A 21,988-nucleotide genomic window follows, 5' to 3' on the forward strand; every position below is an offset into this window, starting at 1 on the left:
GTAGCCGTACTCGCATACGTCTATTGGAATATTAATCGCCTTTCCCCAAGAGAAAATGTTCAGAATCCTTTGTTCTGCAACACGTTTCGCCGGAAAGAACGACGAATTTCTCGTACGGAGCGATGTTTCCTCGGTTTACGTGCGTAATATGTGTCCGTCAAAGTTTCACGGGGGAGCATAAATGATGATGAGCTTTACTATTTAGCTGCATTGCAATAAAGATACCAATTATATGTATTACATCGTAATTGTAGTATACTGATCTGCATGAATCGCCTCTATTGATGGCCGATCGTGCAAAACAACGCCCGACGAAACTGATGATGCAGGTCTGTCAATTTCTTAAGCACGTGAAAGTGGTCTGCAGGTCACGTGAACGAGGTACAACAGAAGTGATGACGCTATAGACGTGTGCCTAGTGGCACTGCACAAACAACACGTCATTGTTTTCTGATGACGAAGCCCGTAATGGCCGTGATATCTCTGCTATTATGTGAAAAACAGCATTTTATCCCCTCATATTTCGATCAAACCTGATGCACATTAACCCCACTTTTTTGGCAAACATTCTATATTTTCTTCGTTTTCCAGTGACTGGAAGCGTTGATAAAATCAGTGAAACCCAAAAATGTGGTATCAAATGATTCCAGAAGTGAATTGAGCGGAATTATTTGAATATGATTTTTCTGACCGGCTGTCACGCTTTTATAACGCATTAGCGAATTTCGACTCACATTTTAGATGTCATGTCAAATAAAGTTTACATTTTAACTGGTCACAATGCAAAATATTTGATCTGGAATTCCTTCTGTCCAAAATGGTAGTAAAGTATTCCACCTATTTCATTGAAGTTTGAGGTGAGTAAGGTACGTAGTTGTGTTGATGCGATGTTTAATGACTCATGGGTGGGATAAAGAAGCTGCTTGTTCAACTTTTGGTCATAATTCTCATGTCCCATCCTGATTTACCATCAGCATCTGGCTATTTTCCTGGTAGAGCATTATCATCATCTCGTGGTGTTAGTCAATGGAGACCTTAACGACCCTACTTGCTTTTTATTTAATTCTAGCTTTCCTCACCTCCCTCTCCACAGCTCATTGGCTGAGCATTGAGGGAATTCAACCTGCAGTACCTGAGAACCCACCACCCAGTAAGTGATCTTTTTTGTCTGGGTTACATTTGATGATGTTGTGGGTGATGATGGAGGGGAAAATGTGGGGGGGGGGTGATTCCACCTCTTATTTTTGATTGATTGAAAGGCTCGAGATAATAAACCATCAGTCTCACCCTGGTTTGAGTAAGGCATCAAATATCCTGATATCCCACATAGGTTTTCATGAGAAACACAAATGTGACAACTTTTGGTAAATCACCAGTGATTCACTCAGGGAGTAGAACAGGTCCAGTTCGGCACAAATCACACTATCACAGAGTGATTCTCAGGAGGTTAAAGAAGCTGTGTCATGGGAAAGTCTCATGCAACATACACTTGATTTTGAGTTGAACGCAAAGGCGATTCTTGCTTAAAGTCCTATTGAGGTTAATTGCCCTGGAATCACGTGGACAAATTTCCCCATTGTATGCCAAGCTTTAAGATTGTTGCATGATATACCATGGTTACCTGAAGCCATCGTGCTCAAAGGATGATAGAAGTGATGGATTAGTGACCATGAGATTAGTCCAATTTTGATGCATGTCTTGAACTTTCTGGGTTTGTTCTGATTTCTTGTTTGTAGCATGTGGAAGGCACTTGCTTTGCATCCTCAATCAGCTAAGTTGTTGCTGTTCGTTAAATTGTTGTACAGCGTTAGCCCGTTACTGCACCTGTAAGGCCCATATGTCTCGTTTGCGTTTGCTTGTCTTGTTCAGGCCATCGAGTGTGTCACACTTGCTTGCCTATGATGCCCTTCTGCTTTCTTTTTCTCTTTCTCTCTCTCTCTCTTTCTAATAAACCATTTATCTCTATTTCTCTGTCTCTCTGTCTCTCTTCTCCATCCACATCTTTGCTCTCTACCCATATCGTACCCCCAAATTAATTATTTATACCACTTTTAATAATAGAAAAAAAAAATCCCCTTTGCCCTCCTACACTGCATTTTTCAGATCCCTATTCTGAGCCCATGTCCCACCTCACTACCATTCTTTTTTCTTTTCTTTTTCTCCATTGCCCATTTTAATCTTTCACCTCCATCCAGATGTTTAATAAATTTACTCCTGTCATTAATCTTCTTTCTCTCCTCTTTCACTTTTTCATTCATATGTACTGTTCGGGGGTCGTGAGTTTGCGAGGGGAGTACTCGGATCCACTTCCCAGCCGATGACCCTGAAGCCGACGAGCTGAAGATAACTCTGCGGCACGACGGGTTACTAAGCAACCGCAGACGCTGTCTGAGATGCTTAATTTAGGTAGGGTCCAGCATCCAAATCCCACTTTACTTTCCCGGCAAATTAATCACCCCAGATAAGGACTGTGCCTCCCAGCGCTCCACTTTTACCAATCAGAACGGCCAAGCGATACCATTAGTGGAACGTTGGCTATTGTTTAAACATAACGAAACAGTGGGGCAGAACTCCCTGTCATTATCACACATTATGGTCGAACCAATGGAAAGAGGTGATTGGGCAGTTTGGAAAGCAGTTTATCAGGATTCATCAATGGAACGTATATACAAGCAGGCAGTGTCGCACAAGAAAAAAAAAATCTTACACATAAGCCCTCTTAGTTAGTCATCTTATCACAACTTTTATACACACAGGTGCCTCAAGCATTCTGGGAGAAGGAAATGAGAAAGATTGATAGAGGAAAGAAGCAGGTGGGGTATGATTGCGACCCCGGCCAAACCCGTACATGAGCTGAACAGTGTGTGTGGTGCGGGTGAGAGAGATGTGCGGTGTGTGCCGTTGCGTGTAGTGAGAGTCCTGAAAAAGGACTTGTGGACTCTGTTGACACTCTGCAAAACCAGGTCGAGTCAATGAGGTGTGTGTGATCGAAGGTGCGAGGATGTAAGATGCGTGTGTAAGATGTGTAGGGAGATGAGTTAGCTCTGAGGAGAATTACTATTTATTCTCTTGATGCTTGAGAGCTTTTGTTTGTTTTTTTACGAAGTCAGCATCGGAGGTACTGTCAGTGAGGAGGTGGTAACCACACCTGGAAGTCTGCGTCTCCACACCCATTCCGCTTGGTGCTTTCAGGGCCTGTTCCGGTGCATTCTCAGCGCTCGTTCCATTGCATTCCTCAGGCACGGCGCTTAGCGTGGTCCATCTCAGACTTTCGAACTACCGATTCGATCACCACCTACGCTCGATCGACCAACCAACTCCAAACTCCGAGGACTGCTTTTGCTGAACTTCAAGCTGACTCTTGGAACTCAACTCCCATGGAGAACTTCGGAACTCTGATGGGCACTTTATCACCCTGGCATCTGTCGCCTCTCATATTCACCTACCGCAATTCAGCCACTCCGGTTGGCTGGTGCGCTGTGATACAGCTATTGTGATTGGCTGCAGGAACGTGGGGGCTGGCATCTGATGTCTCGGAGGCATTGGAGAGGACAAGGCGATCGGAAATGGCCGTACCATGCATCCGACATGAACGTCCAGCTGTGCCTGCATTTGCTGTGCTAAAGTGGTGTTGTGTTTGATTGAAGTGCTTCTGAATGGATTTATGTTAGAACAAGTGTCTGAGAATGGAGTAAGGAACAATGGGGTAACTCTAACTACACTTTCCCTTTTTCACAATGCATCTTTCCCTTCCACTACTTCGAGGGTGAGAGATAATTTAGCGAAGCAAAAGTACTGCAGATATAACTGCACTCGGGATGCCTTGTGTGTTGGTATGTGTCTCCCCACGGTCATTGAAAAGAGTAACAGTACTTTGGTTGTGCTTCCTCCACACTTTGCATTATGTCAAATCCTTCACTCTTTTTCATTTCAAATCGGGATTTGTGCTTCAGAGTCAAAACTATCGCATCGTCCTGTTCTCGGAATTATCTTGCTGGCTTGGTGTCTTCAGTCAAACCCATCACAGCACGCCAGGGAATTTATTATTGTCAATGTCCCCTGTTAGATAGTCAGCTGACCGTGAATGGGAGAGTTATGTAACAACATTTGCACATCATATTTGTCATGATGTCCAGTTCTATCTTCCCTCAAGGAAAAACCACTCAAATAGTCGCATTCACCTTGGATGCGAGATTCCCACCTCATTCATTACAAGCACAAATGAAGGATTGGGCAGGGGTCAGTGGGCGATGGACATCGTCACCTCTGTGAGCCTAACAATGAGATTAGTCTTGTGTGCCAGGCATCATGAACCAGGTGCCGTTTTTGATGTGTTGTATTCTGTAGGATCTCAAGAGTTTGAATTTGTATTCTGATCTCCGCAGTGTAATTAACGCATGGTGCTTTCCTTCAGAAACAAAATTATGCGGCGTTTAAGGTGCATCATGGCATTGTTTTGTTTGTGCTGTGCAGTCCCCAAAGAACAGCAAAAGAAGGAGTCGACAGAGCCGTTGCGCATCATGAAACCTGGACAGCTGGATGGTGGCAGCAAATTTGGCTTGAAGGAACAGCAGTCATCTCCTTCAGATGGAAAGGGTGAGTTCCTGGCATTGATTTTTGGAGGAATAAGAGTGATGTTCATGCACACAATTAAGACCTTTGTGACAGGGTTATATCTAAGGATATTGATGGAACATGAGGATGTGATATTTTAATTTGAAGTGGAAAAATTTCGGCCCTTTCAATTTTCTTCTCCGATGTTTGTTTAATTTTTACAAGGCTCTGGGGGTATTTGTTTCAACCTGTTCATCTGAGCTCAAATATACCGATCATTACAAATTTCTCATCGACTGAATTGCTTCGGCATCGACTCTTTAAAGATCCCTACGGATACTTGTGCTTCTTCTCCAACAACATTCCAGCCACAAACACTGTAGTTTCTTTAACTCTTACTGAAAAATTTTGGGTTCTGGGCACTTTTATTTTGCCCTGTTAAAATATTCTGTTAATATTGGGGCAAATTTATACCAACTTATTCTGAAGCAGCACCCAACAAGGAGAAGCAGAAGTCAAGTGTGCTGGAAGGCGGCATGTTACGGATCAAGACTCGGTGTTCTCATGAGCTCTCTGTGGAACAGCAGCTATATTACAAGGAAATAACCGAGGCCTGTGTGGGCTCTTGCGAAGCCAAGCGTGCAGTGAGTAAACGTGGTTATTGCTTTTATTTTTCTTTCATTTAATCGAGTGAAATGTATTTAATCAAAATGTGCAAATGCTTGAGTGTTGTGACTCAGTATAGAGCCTTAATCAAATTATTTTTGAGCAACATGTGCCAGATGCTAAACATATTGTTACGGAAATTGCCTAAGGGTTAATGGGTTTATCGAATTAGGATAGATATCTCTTGATCTGCATGTTTGGATCATCCATCCATCCATTGGGACCATACTCTGTGCAGAGCGTTGCTGCTGCTTAAGCAGTCTCCTGGGCAATTGGGCACAATCCTTGACGGGTCGTCACTCCGACGCAGGATAGCAGCAAGCTGGTATTCATTTTGCCGGCCTCGGTAGGATGACAGGCAGAGTCAACCCCACTTGGTATTAATTCATCAGCCGAGTAGGATTTGAACTCGGGACCCTTGGATCCTTAGCCCACCACTCCAGCCAATAAGCCAACACCAGGCATATGTTTAGATCAGTTGTCTTGTAATGACCCCAATTAGTGTTGCCAGGGACCAAGTGTGTAGTTTGTGCCCTCATCTCACTTTTCATTCCTTTGCAATTTCACCGTTGCATGTTCAGTCTTTTCACTATTTTTATTTTACGAATAACATCACCTCCTGTACGAGGCCATTTGGGATTTGAACTGACCTGGCATCAAATGACTCGTAGGCTCAAATTTGGTTGGCTGATGCAGCCTACATGGTGTAATTGAGGTTTCGGGAAACCGGAAGTTGCACCAGCCAATGACATTCACACATCCCGATGATCCAACCACATCCTAAGCTGATCGGTGGAGAACCAATCAGGACGAGTGTGAGGGCACGCCAGGCGAGAGTTTGAACGCAAGCTTGGTGCTGTGTCAGTGAGTTGTTCCAGTAATCCTGAGGGGTAAGGGTGTGTGCTATGGAGATGGACTTGAGATATCAAAGTAACTGCAGAGTGGCTGCGTGGAGAGTCTCCCCAAATCACCCCCGTCAAGAAGTTGAAACTTGGAACTCCAGAGGAGCCAACTCTGTGAGCCACCGGTAGCTTGAACTCAGAGCAGGGGCAGAGCAAACCGCAGCTGTCATAGATTGGACCAAGCTTGCGGCTGTTGGACTAGCGTCCAACTCTCCAGCCCTCATGACAACGGAAGTCCCAAGCCTTTAATTATCTTTTCTCTTTGTTTCTCTGCTCTGTCTATTTGTCTCTCGAAGTGTGTGAGTCCATTGATGAGGCTTACGCTAAGTAGATTTAGCCTGACGGTTGGAATAGATGAGTGCTTTTTCTTCTGGAGTGGGGTGGGGTGGTGGGTGGTGGTGATTGTTGTTTTTTTGTATTCCCTTGTTCCCATCAGTATTTATTTGTTAATAAATATGCATTCTTTTTATGCGCTCGGTTGTTCTGACTCACCGCCGTTCATCCATCAAACGTCAAACAGAATAGGTTTCAGGAGTGTTGATCTTTTCAAGTAATGCCGTAAGCACGCCATATTCCCTTGGTCTGAAAATAAATTTTTTTTAAATAGAACTGCACATCCTGAAGCTCACCTGGATCAGGAGCAGCAGTCACTCAAGCCCTCTCCCCTCACCCACCCACCCCCCCCCCCCGCAGACTCCCTTCGTCCCTGTTTTTTTTTTGTTTGTTCGATTTTTGTTTTTAATCCCGTGAACAAACTTTAGTACATCACGGGTGATGAAGGTTGTGGTCAAGTTTCATCTAAATTGTGTGTGTGGTTTTGGAGAAGAGAGTAAATACCTACTTTGAAGGGGTCAAACCTCCTCCCCCGAGGGCTCGCCCCCACGGAAAACCACTTTTAATGAGTGCAGATTTTGATGCGGTTGATACACTTTGGTATATAACCGGTGATGAAGGTTGTGGTCAAGTTTCATCAAAATTGTGTGTGTAGTTTCAGAGAAGAGAGCAAATACCTATTTTGGGGAGGTCAAAAAACGCCCCGAAGACCCCCTTAGTGAGCGCAGATTTTGATGCAGTCGGTGCACCTTAGTTAGGCATCAGATGTATAGCTTGTGGCCTAGTTTCATCAAAATGGTGTGTTTGGTTCAAGTGATAATGACTGACTGACTGACTTCACTCGCGTATGTACACTGATCGATTGCGTAAGCTTACCGGGTTAAAGTCGAGGTAAGCTCATTAATGCAGTAATTAATTAATAATGTAATTAAAGCCTGCAAAATAAGCCAAATGCTTGGTTTAATCATCGGGGGTGGGGGAGGGGGGGGTGACCATCTCCGGCGAGACTAAAACTCCCGTTTATTCAGTGTCCTGACATTATAAATTCTCACGGCCTTGTGCCATCAAAGAACCCTGTCACATGACAATATATTTCTTGAGAGGAAAGGTGACATTCCCAGCCAAATATTGTTGTTTGCACTTTATGCATTATTTTGCTGCTTCTGTATCCTAAAGACCAATGATCATAGTGCCCTTGTGGCCAGTCCTCATAACCATGCTACTTTTGCCCTGACAGGAAGCTCTACAAAGCATCGCCACTGATCCAGGCCTCTACCAGATGCTTCCCCGCTTTAGCACCTTTATTTCAGAGGGGGTACATCTCACACACAGCGTACATCAATGGCTATCTTAGCATTAATTTACTGGTACTATCTTTCCTTGTTCACCTGCATTAAATGTGATTTCTTTCCATGACGGTGTATGGTAGGTGCGAGTGAATGTGGCACAGAACAACTTGGCCCTGCTGATCTACCTAATGCGTATGGCGAAGGCTCTGCTGGACAACCAAACCCTCTACCTGGAGAAATATGTGAGCATGATCCATTCTTGCTGTACTTGATCACTAATTTTGGACTTCAGTCTGAGAGGTATGTGCACTCATAGCCTTTTCTTTATTTCATTTTTTTTGCACTTCCAAGCCTAGCCTCATTGGATTTTCTTCCCATGTCTGTATTCCTCCTGTTTCCCTTTCCCTACGCCCTTCCCAGCTGCATGAGCTTGTTCCTGCAGTGCTGACTTGCATCGTGAGCCGCCAGCTATGTCTTCGTCCTGATGTCGATAATCACTGGGCACTGCGTGACTTTGCTGCACGCCTCATGGCTCAGATTTGCAAAAACTTCAATAGCACAACGAATAACATCCAGTCTCGCACCACCAAGACATTTGTAAAGGTTTGTAAGCTTATTGATGTGTTCCTACTGTGTAAAGTTTTTTTTTTTTTCAAGAGAGAGGGAGAAAGGGAGAAAGGGAGAGAGATGCCAACACAGAGAATATGTATGTATGTTTTCATATTTATTTGTGACTAGATGACCCGTGAACCCGTTGGGTTCCCGTTGTGACAGCGGTTGATGAAAAAAAATATGAAAAATAAAGACACCAAATTTTAATAATATTTAGTGGTCAAACTTTAACTTGAAGAAAATGTGAGCATTTTCCTCAGGAGTCATCGTTCAACAAAGCACGCGTTTAATGACAACATTCCTGGTTGATCTCCATCCTTCAGGAATACTTTGACATTTTCCTTTACCTTTCCTCGGCTAAGAGCCACATACAGTTGTCCATGCTGAAATACCGGTTTCTCGAGGTATATCAACACATTCTCCATGGTTTGTCCTTGCGCTTTATGGATCGTCATACCAAAACTTGACTGAATCGGGAATTGACTCCGCTTAAGGGGAACGTCTTCGCCTTCTATCAAATTGAGCATTATCCGAGGAATCGTAACAATCTCATCTTTGAAGGCTCCAATGTTGATTTTTGCAATGATCAGATTATCGCGTAGCTCTTCCACAATCATCCTCGTTCCATTACATCGCCTTGGGGGTTCCAAGTTTCTCATTAAAATGATTGGAGATCTTTTTTTAAACTCCAATTTGGTAGTCCATTTGCCATCCTTATGAGTTCAATAGCGGACCTTGCAATCGTCTATAGTACAAAGTTTTAAAGTGGATTTGCTATCTCACTGGGTCTCTGAAGCAATTCAGCTTGGTTGTCCTCGGACCAACTTTGGGCAATTTTTAAAATATGTAAATTAGGGCCACCATTACCGAAAAACCTATGTTCTTCAATATCTTTGCAACTATGCATGGTAATGTCACAAACATGGTGTCTCGACATGTTTTCATGGTCAAGGATTATGATAAAGGCATGTAAAAAGTTATCACATGTATTTATTTTGTCTATGTAAATTAATTGCCACCATTACCGAAAAACTTTTATGTTCTTCAATATCTTTGCAACTATGCATGGTAATGTCACAAACATGGTGTCTAGATCTATGTTTTCATTGTCAGTGATTACGATAAAGACATTTAAAAAGTTTTCACATGTATATATTGTTGCGGATTCGCGCCCGCCGGCGTGCGAGCTGCCACGTAACTCGAATCGCGGCACGTCGTAACTCGAATCGCGGCACGTCGCCCACCGGACGGACAATCCCGTCGTGACCCTCTCGGACTAACGCCGGGAACTAGTCACGGGTGGGCCTTTCGGCCTCACCACGATCGTGCCAATCGCCCCCCCGCGTGGGATAGGGTTGTTCGCCAAATTCGACCTACCTAAGTACCCACACGGAGGGTAGACCGGGCGATCGCACCTCGCCGCAGGTCGACTTCGGACACGGGCCACTTTAAGCGACCCGTTCCGTACTATCGGGATAACCGAGCGGTGTTATCGTCAACCTCGACGGTTCGATTAATTATTGGGCGTATTTAGCCCCTACCAACCCTTTACGTGAAGTAAGATGGAGATTCAATTAGAGAAAAGACGAAACGAAACGGGAGAAACAGTTCAACATAAAGCACATTTATTCCGCGGCAAACGGAAAGCACACATATACAATTATGCACCAAAAGCAAATGTAAAAGTAACACGACAATTCTGCACAAAAAGCAAATGTAAAAGAGAAACAATGCAGATCTACTACCGACTACGCGAGCACACGGCAACACTTACACAGTTTTACTTCACAGACGGCGCCGACAACACATATACTCCAAAGCAAAAGAAAAAAAAGGGGCCACCCTCAACGATAAGGGGGCAGACGGGCCTGGGGCCGAGACCGCGTCGAGCCTACCCGTCTGGTGATGAGCCGCAAAATGGCGGCGGCGCCCCGACTCCGCGGGCCTCGCTGGCACTGCCTGGAATGGGGTGGGAACGGGGCCCCCTTCTCACACTATCTCAGCGCGGGGGGAAACAGGGGGGGTTGTTGATGCTCGGGGGAAAGAGGATATCTGGCTGGCTTGGGTCCCGCGACGAGCGACGCCACTGCGACCTCGACCGCGTTCCCGGCCTCCCCTCTCCGCAGCTCCCCGACTCTGACACGAGCGCAGACCTCCACAAAGCTTCTTGGCTTCTCCAGACTCTCCGGACCCCGATAGACACTCTCTCGACTGATTTCGCTGCCGCCACAACTCTCCAACTCTTTTCTCTTCTCAACTCTGACAAATTCGCCCCGCACTCGGCGCTTTATAGTCCGACAGGAGAAATCATATGCAGATTTTTGGATCAGGATCGGCTCGGGGGCGGAGCCACGCTCGCCCATTGGATGGAGGAAAAGTGGGCGTGAATCATTCCTGATCCCCGAATCTGCATATATTGATTATACTCCGACGCGCCTGGAGGCGGGGCCAAATCGCCCCACGCTCGCTGATAGGACGGAACAGAAGTGGGCGTGAATCATTCTTGATCCGATTTCTCGGAAAGGCCGCTTTTTGCACCCGCTGCTCGGTGCGCGCCCTGTACGAGTCCAGGATCGGTGCCCACAAGCGGCGCGGGAATGGCGGTGATGCGATGGTTGCGAGAGCGAGTTGTGACGGTAAAGGTCGTGGCTGTTGGCGTTGTTGTTGTTGTGAAGCGGCGTTGCGGTTGGTGGTTGTTGTGTGAAAGCGGTTGTGGAGAAGGTGGATGTTGTGAAGGCGGTTCTGGAGAAGGTGGCTGTGGTTGTCGAGATGCGGTTGGTGGTGGTTGTGGTGGTAGTAATGGCGGTTGGTCCAAAATAAAGATAGTAAAAGAAAAACGGCTATCTCAAAGGGTCGCAGCCCGAATGAATGACATTTATTCCCTCTAAACAACGGGTTTGGGCTAACTACACATATACTTACAGAGATATCTCACCTACGGGACCTGAATGGTGGTTTGCGAATTTCGTCAACCGCAACAATATTTTGCCTGAATGTAAATGATTTGCAGCTGCTGTCTTGCGCAGGCGTGGGATCATAAGGTTCATAACTCCAGGTCGAGCATTACCCAGCTCTATGATGCCAGCCGGATTCTGCTGGAACTCATGAGACATGACGTGGGTCTCTCGGCGTCCATTGGGAGTTGAAACCAGGAGGTCAAAATTGTCGAACTACCCAAAGATTGGCCCCACCCTCCGTTCCAAGCCCATGGCCTGATGTAGCACACTGCTCTTTTCACCCGCAAATTTTGCAGCTGATTTGCGGAAACGTATGATCTCGTCATAGGACACTATGAAACCGTGATCATGGAGGAGCTTGATAAACTCTGAACTCCCATACCTGTGATGAAGCTTCACTGCCAGCCCCAGCATTGTCTGAGTTCTAGTGCCTGTGATGTGACTTTGTACAGCTTGGGTTAGACTGAGAGACTTTTTTTGTCACCTTCCCCCCCTCCCCCCCGAAACCAATTCTGAAATTATCTTGAGCAGTGTGGTGCTAGTTTGTTTGAGTGTGTTGTTGTCCGTGAATTCTCCGAGATCATAGTTTGCGCTATTGTACTGTACAGCTCGTGCCTCACCTTTGACCTGCCTTACCACAGCATCCACACTATCTTCGTCAACTGAATCGACCTCGACCAGCTTCAAGGATTTACCCACAAGATGCCTAAACCCTACAACTGAGGCACAACCCTCCATTCGTATGACAATGTCATTACCTAAATAGTTTGTGAGATTTTGGAACATCTGCCTGCGAGATAACAATCCACCTAAACTACAGTACATATCATGTAATTCAATAGCTGTCCATGTACGGAGTTGTTGGTTAGCATACATGTCATTAATTACCAAATTCAGAGCATCATCATCGATTACATCAGAGTTCAATGACAAATTGGTATATTTAGGAATAACCATGAATGCATCATAACACTTCTTATGGTATTGTGCGTCTGCGGCAGGTAAATCTGTCAGAACAACTTCGATGCGGATTTCAACCTTTCTACCCCAATCATCATTTCTCTGCTCACATAAATCGAAAAGTACATCTTTGAAAGGTGTAAGGCCAGGGCGATCACTGGTCTCACACTGGATTATACGCTCCCACCTGTCAGGGTGTTTGGGGGTCTTTCGCAAGACAGTCATCACCACAGATCAAACAATGTTTTTTTAATTTAAACGTTGGAAGTTGAGACCTTCTTACTCTGCTAGTCTCTGGTTCACTCTGTTGTTGAAAAGTCTTCTTTCCTTTTCTTGGCTATATACTTAGCCACATTTTGTTTAGATGTGCAAGGACAGTAACACGTCTTATGACATTCCACAGATTAATTCTCTCCCTGTGAGTCCAAAATGGCCTGTAACTTGACATGAACATCATCGTCACCCCTCTCTTTACTCCGCTGAATCATTGTCCTGATGCCTTGGACTCTGACTGTCTGATGGGGTCCCTTCTCACAGCAGATCGGGAGGAGACACGTTTCGCTAGCCATCTCGATCACCTGAAAAGAGAATTGAGTATGTTTTGAGAGCCGCCACAGTTATGTCGTATATATATATATATATATACATATATATATACATATACATATATATATATATATATATATACATATACATATATATATATATATATATATATATATATATATATATATATATATATATGTATATGTATATATATATGTATATGTATATATATATATATGTATATGTATATATATATATATATGTATATATGTATATATATATATGTATATATGTATATATATATGTATATATGTATATATATATATATATATATATATATATATATATATATATATATATATATATATATATATATACATGTATATATATATATATATATATATATATACATGTGATAACTTTTTACATGCCTTTTTCGTAATCCTTGACCATGAAAACATGTTTGTGACATTACCATGCATAGTTGCAAAGATATTGAAGAAAATAGGTTTTTCGGTAATGGTGGCCCTAATTTGCATCTTTAAAAAAATGCCCAAAGTTGTTTCGAGGACAACCAAGCTGAATTGCTTCAGGGACCCCATGGGATAGCAAATCCACCAAAAAACCTTATACTATAGACCATTTCCAGGCTCTCCAAATGGCAAATGGACTATGGGTGGTGGTAATCCAGAGATCTCGACTGAATCGAGGAATTCTGTTGGAAAGTGAGTAGCATTAGTTCCCTCAGTCACAGCATTGAAAGAAAAGTACTCCATGATTCCAGGGAAACGTCTGATGCATCTAGAATTGATGTTTCTCATCGTATCGTTGAGCAGAACCAAGATACAATTCTTGGAGAATAATGCAGCAGGATTGTCGAATGCAGGACAGATAAAATCAATACAATCCTCCATTGTTCTTGCTGATATAACCATGTCCTCTGGCATTTCAATTTCATCGTTTTCATTCTTTGAAATCCTGTCTTTTCCAAGTTTCAACAAAAAATTGAGAATAGTTGCCTTCTCTCTCTCCCTCTCTCAATCACATATTCCTCTTCAACTGAAACTTGGTGAAAGTTCTCCACAAGTTGGATTTCTTGATGCAGGAATTATCAACATCAGCATCATTTCCCACTTTTCACTGCAGGAAGGAGTTGTCGAAAATCGCCACAACAAATGGTAAGAATTCCGCCAAAAGGCTCATTCTTGTCGCATACATCTCGAAGAGTTCTGTCCACTGCTTCAAAGCTCTCCCTCCTTATCATCGGGCACTCATCCCAAACAATGAGTTTCACTCTTCGGATCAAATCTGCCGTGTTGGAGTTCTTCTCGATGTTGCGCAATGTATTCTCTCGGTCACTTTGAGGGGTATCTTGAATCGAGAATGTGCAGTTCTTCCACCAGGCATTAATGTAGCTGCTATCCCAGAGGATGCCACAGCAATAGCAACATCGCCATCACCTCTAACTTTGGAGAGGATCAAATTGGTGAGAAATGTCTTTCCCGTTCCTCCTGGTGCATCAATAAAAATCATTGAAGGAAGATTGCTTTCCAAGCAGTTGCACACATGGTCATACGCTGCTTTTTGCTCAGCATTCAGCAGAGGCTCCTTCTCTTCAACAAATTGCTGTTGTTCAGGTCTATTGTATTGCAATTCATGCAGTAATTGTGGATTGCCACCATCAAGGTTCATCCTTCCATTTCTTGGTCGTGGCAAATCAAATTCTTCCAGTGTTTTGTTGTAATTCTCAAGCTTGTCTTGAATATACAACAGAGCTTGATCATGATGTCTCTCATCAATCATGATATTTGGATCACTGATTGTTCTCCGTTCTCTTTGAAGGTAATCCTCAGGCATTGAATTCTTGAAGCGATCCCATAATTGTCGAGGATTGTTGATGTCAGTATTCGTTAGCAAAACAACAAACAAATCTCTCATTGCACTGGGGAGTCTTGTCCTCTCAGCATCTTCCATTGTTTGTTGCCAATGGTCGTCAGCTTGCAACAAACCTCTTTCTCTGCAGACGTCTTTGAAGGAAGGAAGAATATCTCCATCATGTGTCTTCAATGAGTCGAAGGATATACTGGCCCTTTGACGTGATTGAGAAGCAGTCTCAAGTAGTAGAGGTCACCACATCTTGGAGAAATGGTATACACTCGTCCCAGAACGTTGGCTTCAAAAATACCGGGAAAATCTTCCACTCTCTTCCCAAACTTCCTTCTTTCCCATTTCTTATTGTTCCATGTGTAAAATCGGGGTATATCAGTGTAGTACAGTGTTCTTGCAAATGGATCTCGAGAACACAGTTCCATGAATTCAGTTAAAGTCGTTCTCGCCATATCATTATTATTGACCTGCTGACCAGCATTGATTCTGATAAAGACTCGTTGTTCTTCTGGTAGATGTTCGTGGAGTCGAATGACAGCGGGGTCTCTCTCTCTCTCATGAATTGGAAATCCAAGAATTGATCCCACTGCTTCTGATGGACCAATGTATCTGCCAGTCAAGTACTGTGTAATTTCGTCATCTCTGTTGACTCCAAAAACTGCTTGATCACTCCCCTTCAAGGTGTACTTGATCACGTATTTGATCGACTTTACGGAGGAGCATATTTCAACGTTGATGTGACATTTCAACAACTTCAATAGTTGAGCATTATAGGGCACCACCCAATCAGAAGTAATAGGTCGATTCTGGCGTCCTTCTTGATGTCCCAGAAATCCTCCCATATCTGGAGATCATCTCCTGTACAGAGTATATAAATCATCTCCACACCTTGTCCTCTCGATAAATGGCTTTGGGAATCTGTTACTGCAACTTCCATTCTTCCAACATGGAGTGGTGTTGTTGCAGTACGGTCCATGAATCGTGTGCTTCAGTACCAATTCATGCAGCTCAGGATCAACTTGCGGGTCTGGTATTTCAGCTTGCACTAATCTGTCAAAATCTTGTGGTCTTGGCTTACTCGCTTCGCCAAGCCACAGCAGACAGTGCAAATGAGGCAGGCCTCTCTTCTGATATTCCACAGTTGAGATGAAAGCTATACAGTTCCCAAAGAGGCCATCTGGTCCAGTGAGGTACTTGATGAATAGCTTTCTTTTCAGATTGAATACTCTTGCAATCAAGACTGGTCTATCACATGGTTGCTGATTCAGAAAGAGGTGCTGTCAGATTTCGGGCCAGTTCGGATTGCAAGTCATCGTAATGAAGAACGAAGCATGGCCATACTTCCGAACGTACATCATGCCGTCCTGACATCATTCCATCATGTATCTCGGTCCACCGACAAATGTGGAGGAAAGGATGATGCGCTTTCCGACGTTTTCCAAATCATCATTATCATTTAATGCATCCGTCAGGCCTCTGTAAGTTGTTGATCTCAACGATGCTCGATTCATGCGAATATAATTGAGCCTATCACTCTCAATCTTAGCTGCCATATCAACCACATATTGTTGAAAGAGTCGTCGTCCTCTCAAAAGGTGGTTTAATTCATTATCATGATTCATGATCCTATTGGAATAATATCGCATTGCTGTCAATTTCTTGCTGTTACTCATTTGGAGTTGGTGATTCCATCCATCATCTCCAAGCGGAAAGAAAAGGACGTATTGAAAACTATCATACGACCTATGAGACTGAAATAATTTGCAGGCCTCCTCCTCTTTCTTTCAAGACAATGTGTCGTGATCTTGCTCAGGTTCATTATTGTTTTGGTATTATGACGGCAACTTCGTTGGCAATTTGTGTGTTAAAGAGCAGCTTGCGGGTCACCAAACATGTTCTTAAAATTTATCAATATGATTATATGTGCATTAAATAGTTCGATGCAAACTATTGTGGTTGCCTAACGATTGGGAACATTAATGAAATTTAACTCCGAAGTTGTTATTTCTCGAGGCCGTTGAAAAAAAACAGCCGCGTGCCCATATATGGATGGTGATGTCACGTTCTCCAAAACAAAGCGGACGCTCACTCGCTCATTGAAGAAGTGTCCAGTTCAGCGGGCCGTTCTTTCACTTATTTTAAGCTTGCAACTGTCTATATTATCCTTTTTTTACTTTGAATTATTGTAGAACAAAGTTATTTGGATATTTGTACATCATGCCTCGTACGTGTTTCATCATGTTTTGCGAAAATGGCTGGAAAACGGGTAATCGCTCCCACCGATTCCCGAAGGAATCAAACATTTGCCGGCAGTGGATAAGATTTGTACAAACAAAACGGGCGAATTTTCCCCCAAAGAAAACGGGTAAAGAGGACCCTTTGGATAGACTTGTCATTTGTGGTGACCATTTCACAGCCGAGGATTACGAAGGCAACGCAATGAGTGAGCTCGGTTTCAAAACAAGCGTGACGCTGTGCCCACCATTCAGCTTTCTCCTCCTCAGCTGGCTCCTGCTTCATCTTCTCACACTTTGTCACCTCTCAAGGATTGGGGCATTGTGTTTATCTATAAATGCACATAAGAAATCGAGAAATTATTAGAATAGAGTAAGTCATCACAATCCGGAAGTCCGTACGTTGTAACCCGTAATGGGGAACGCGGCTGAGAATCTCTTCCCCATCGGCCACGCCATCATCACTTTCGCTGGGGTCAAGTTCAGCTGTCAAAAGACTTCAACACCAAGGGTCCATTATATTTGGGTCCATTATTGATTCATTCTATTTCTGACTCTTGAGTGGCTTGAGGGTTGGTGGTGGTCGTATGGCAGCTTAGCTGCCGGGGTAGCTATCATTTCTTGAAGCGTGACTGTGTCGCTGATGCAGTGCCCCTCTACCAGTACACACACACTAGAACTGGTACTCATTTCACCGACCTCGGAAGGATGACAGGCTGAGTCAACCCCCTGGTGTATTAATTCAGCAGCCGACGGGGCTTGAACTCAGGACCCGAGGATCCCAAGCTACCACCCTAACCACTGAGCCAACACCAGGCTACTAGAGGGTTAAAAAAAAAAATTATTATATCAAGTCACAGACGAATCAAACTTTACATTATTTTATGCATCGAACAAGAAAATGAAAATCTACAAACCAATCTGTCTGGTGGAGTCTGTCAGTGTGAACTGCCGGACAATCAGTCCTGCCACTTGTACACGAAATAGGCCTTTTTTGACACTTGCAAGTGGCTCATATTTATATGGCTCAGGGCCAGAAACTCCATAGTATAAATTCCCATCATCCTCCGACTCGTCCTCGGCAATATCGGAATGAACACACTCAATTTCATCGCCGCTGAAATCACTCTCTGATTAGCATCTCGCCATTGTTTACACGCTGTTTCCGAATGTTCACGAAGTTTTCGGAGAATGAGACGTCATAGCAACTTCGGTAAATTCCGGTCTGTGTTTCGATCACCGAGAAAAGTTTTGACTTTAAAGTTAATTTTAGCATATTTTGAGTTTCAAATGTAAGAAAATAAATACCCCACGTTTGTTAATGTGATTACAACGTTCGAATCACGCGAAGTCATCAGCGACTCAAAACCTGCTCTTTAAATTGCCTTTCATGTTCATAAGCTGCCCGACGATCTGGATCAATGACGATTGTTGCCTCTGGTAAATCTCTAACTCTTTCCTTTGCCATTTCAAGTGAAACAATGTAAAGGTTGTTTTGTCTTGTCAAGTTTTCAAGCATTTCAACAATTTCCCTTTGAATACCAGCATTTTGCAGTTTACCCATTCGCAATTCAATGCTATCCTGGGGGTCCATAAAATAGATCTGCAAGAATTGACCTTGCTGGTCTTGGTCAGGCATCAACGAACCAATGTAATGATGCATCTGGCCTTGAATGATCACTGAAGGATTTCATCCATTCCTTGGTGGCACCACTTCCTTGGCACCGAATGACGTCAGTTGAAAGAGACAGTTGTATTGTCTAATGTTCTTTCTGAACTCGTTTGCTTGTGGTGTGTCACTTGTTTACAAATTCACGAGTTCATCAGGGAGTGCCCGCAGAGGAGAAATGTTTACGTTACCCTTCATGCAGTAAAAGTTGCCCGTTTCTCCAGATAAATGGTACGCTCGACACTGAGGGCAAACCTTGGTCATTTCACCAACATCAGCAGAACGATTTCTCCTTGCGAGTCGTGCATTTTGTCTTGTTGTATCTCTGGCCCGCTGTTCAGTCAGTCTTTCGGTTCTTTCATCTTCTTTCTCTGCATTCCTTCTGTTTCGCGTTCTTTCTCGGAGATCCTCGACACGTTCAGTTCTTTCTTGTTGCGTCTCTTGTTCACTTCTGCTCCTCACTGCTTCTCGACGGCTCTTTGCGTCGTTCCTTGACCATCCTGCAACTCGTTTGCTCCCTCTTCTTGGCATGATCTAAAAAAGAAGCTTCCCTCTTCTTGGCATGATCTAATATTTTATGTCTTTTTTTTGTGTGCATTGGGGCACATCGTGCGCAATTTTATTCACTCGTACAAAAGAAGGGGATTTGCACATCAATGTGAAAAAAAACGGAGAAAAGAAATCGAAGAATTCATTATGCGTCATCTTCGAAACACAATTTTATTTATTAATGAACACAGAAGTGTTAGATCAAATTGGCAATGTTTATTTTAGACTAAAAAAAATAAATCTTTATTTGTCTATACTAAATGTTTGAGATTTTAAAATAAATCATTTCAAGGAAAAAAAAAATAGATAGCTCCAGCGAACTATACCGCTGAGGTTGTTTGCATTGATCAAATTCTCCCGAAGAGTACTTGACTGAATCGGGAATTGATTTTTTAATAATTTTTTCGATGCCCGATTTGAACGAAACTTGATACTGCACATCACAGGAGAATGGTGAGTAAGGTGGACTGAAAATTTTTGCGCTATCGTGTACTGTTTTGGCTGTATTTTGGGAACATACATATTTACATACAAGATGAGAGTTTTAGTAATATATCGATATTATGACTATGCCGTGGAAGGTTAGTGTTTGCTCAATTGCCTTTTGGTGTATATTTAATTCAGAATCCAATAAATCCACGTTGCATCACCATTTCCCTTCAGTCCATTGTAATCCTTCCAACCCCAGAGCCTCCATGATGACAAGACACCCTGGACTACACGCTACGGCTGCATCGCTGGCCTGGCCGAACTTGGCCAAGACGTATGTCACAGCTCAAAAATGAGTGCAAAGTGTTCGTGAAGTTTGGTTTGTGGTTGAAAGTATTTGTCATCAATTTGCCCAATAACACCACACTTCTCAAAATTATAGATTTATAAACTAGAAATAAAAGAACCATTGCAGATTGCAGACCCTCACCAGGACCTGTTTTGTGTGCTGTTATGGTACTTAATTATACACATGCTCACGTTCTAATTGTGTGGATTTAACCGACATGTCTACGTTTCAATAGTACGTAATTAATAGCCGAACTCACGTCCAGTGGTACCTAATTATCAGATGTACTCAAGCTACAATAGTACATAATTACCTCTGCCACCGAAGGTGCAGGAGGTTATGTTTTCACCCCTCTGTCTGTTTGTTTGTCTGTGTACAGGATATCTCAAAAAGTTGTGGACGGATCCGGATGAAATTTTGTGGGCAGGTTCGGTCTGTGACAAGAATGAACTGATTAGATTTTGGTGAAGATCTGGATCTGGATCCAATTACTAGAGTTTTTTTTTAAGTGATTCTTCACCATTGAGAGATGGGGCCAATAACAATATAGAGCACGATATCTCAAAAAGTTGTGGACGGATTCGGACGAAACTTTGTGGACACTTTGGGTGTATGACAAGGAAGAATTGATTCAATTTTGGTGAAGTTCCGAATCTGGATCTGGACATGAGAATTATTTAATTTTAAAGTGATTCTTCACTTTTGAAAGATGGGGCCAAATACACTATATAGCAAGATATTTACCTCTGCCACGGACGGTGAAGGAGGTTATGTTTTCATCCCTCTCTGTCTGTTTGTGTGCAGGATATCTCAAAAGATGTGGACGGATCCAGATGAAATTTGGTGGGCGGATTGGGTGTGTGACAAGGACAAACTGATTTAATTTTTGGTGAAGATCTGGATCCAGATCCGGCAACCAGAATTTTTTCAGCGATTCTTCACCATTGAGAGATGGGACCAAAAATGATACGTCGCACGATATCTCAAAAGGTTGTGGACAGATTCGGACAAAACTTGCTGGACAAGTTGGGTGTGTGACGAGGAAGAATTCATTCAATTTTGGTGAAGATCCAAATCTGGATCCGATAATTTTAAAAGTAATTCTTCACCATTGAGAGATGGGGCTAAACTAATATGTGGCACAATATCTCAAAAAGTTGTGGACGGATACGGATGATTCGGATATTTCAAAAATGTATTGGGCCCGATATGTTCTCTTTGATCAGGCATTGCGTGGCGGAGGTATGCGCTCCACCGAGTGCCCTTCTAGTTAATATACATACTCACATTTCATTAGTGTGTAATTAATGTACGTACTTGCGTTCCAATTGAACATAATTAGTCGCCGTGCTCACATTTCAATATATACGTAATTAATAGACATATGTTCATTGCGGACAAACAGACCCAAATGCAATATCCTCTCCTCTGGCGAGGGTAATGATGCAACAGCTTGTTTCATTCAAGCAGTTATTTAATTTGGTAATGGCCATATCTTATTTCCTTTAGTGGTAAAACATTCTCTTGTCAACTTTTATTTGATAAAATACATTGTTTACTTTGTCAGCCTAATGCAGACTGGCATTAGCCCTCAAACGAGTACTGCTTTGTTTTTTCAAAGTCAAAGGTGTACTGTTCAAAAACATATCCCAGTTGCATATGCAGAATATATATTTTTTTCAAAAGCTTTTTACAGTTTCAAAATAAGTATTCTGAAAGTATTAAACCAATTAATTCATAGAACTTCTTCTCTTCCTCTTCCTCCTCCCTTTATAAGGGATGAGATCCAATGGTACCAAGCCTTTGCCTTCCTTGAAAATGATACTCCTCCAATTCCCTCTGTCCTCAGCCAACGTCCTCCACTCCCCAACCACCCCAACCTAATCGATATCCCTCCTCACGCAATATTCCCATCTCAGCTGCGGTTTACCTCTTTTTTCCACTACCTTATTCAACCTATCTGCTTTCTTTGCCATTCTCTCTTCCTCCATCTGCACCAAGTGTCCAGGTTACTTCAGCTGGCTTTTTAGTTTTTAACCAATCTCCTTCCTC

At 43.1% G+C, this 21,988-nt stretch overlaps 1 protein-coding gene and 1 pseudogene across 4 annotated transcripts in view; one reads left to right on the forward strand and one right to left on the reverse strand.

Moving 5' to 3' along the window:
* The window catches only part of TAF6 (TATA-box binding protein associated factor 6), a 58,007-nt gene that overhangs the window by 20,666 nt on the left and 15,353 nt on the right, over positions 1-21,988 (forward strand). For 3 of the 4 annotated variants that reach the window (XM_085888006.1, XM_085888008.1, XM_085888007.1), the window contains exons 5-11: positions 1,094-1,150; positions 4,474-4,596; positions 5,044-5,198; positions 7,693-7,770; positions 7,885-7,986; positions 8,165-8,347; positions 19,847-19,921. In XM_085888006.1, coding sequence (XP_085744132.1) covers positions 1,094-1,150; positions 4,474-4,596; positions 5,044-5,198; positions 7,693-7,770; positions 7,885-7,986; positions 8,165-8,347; positions 19,847-19,921 — 773 coding nt within the window. The remainder of the gene's footprint in view (positions 1-1,093; positions 1,151-4,473; positions 4,597-5,043; positions 5,199-7,692; positions 7,771-7,884; positions 7,987-8,164; positions 8,348-19,846; positions 19,922-21,988) is intronic. The other variant, XM_085888009.1, reaches the window with a different exon arrangement.
* On the reverse strand, positions 9,556-12,878 carry LOC147023000 (uncharacterized; annotated as a pseudogene).

This window comes from Eptatretus burgeri, chromosome 7 (assembly GCF_056783735.1).
Source record: "Eptatretus burgeri isolate ZD-2024b chromosome 7, Ebu_testis_v1, whole genome shotgun sequence".
In the NCBI taxonomy this organism is placed as follows: Eukaryota; Metazoa; Chordata; class Myxini; order Myxiniformes; family Myxinidae; genus Eptatretus; species Eptatretus burgeri.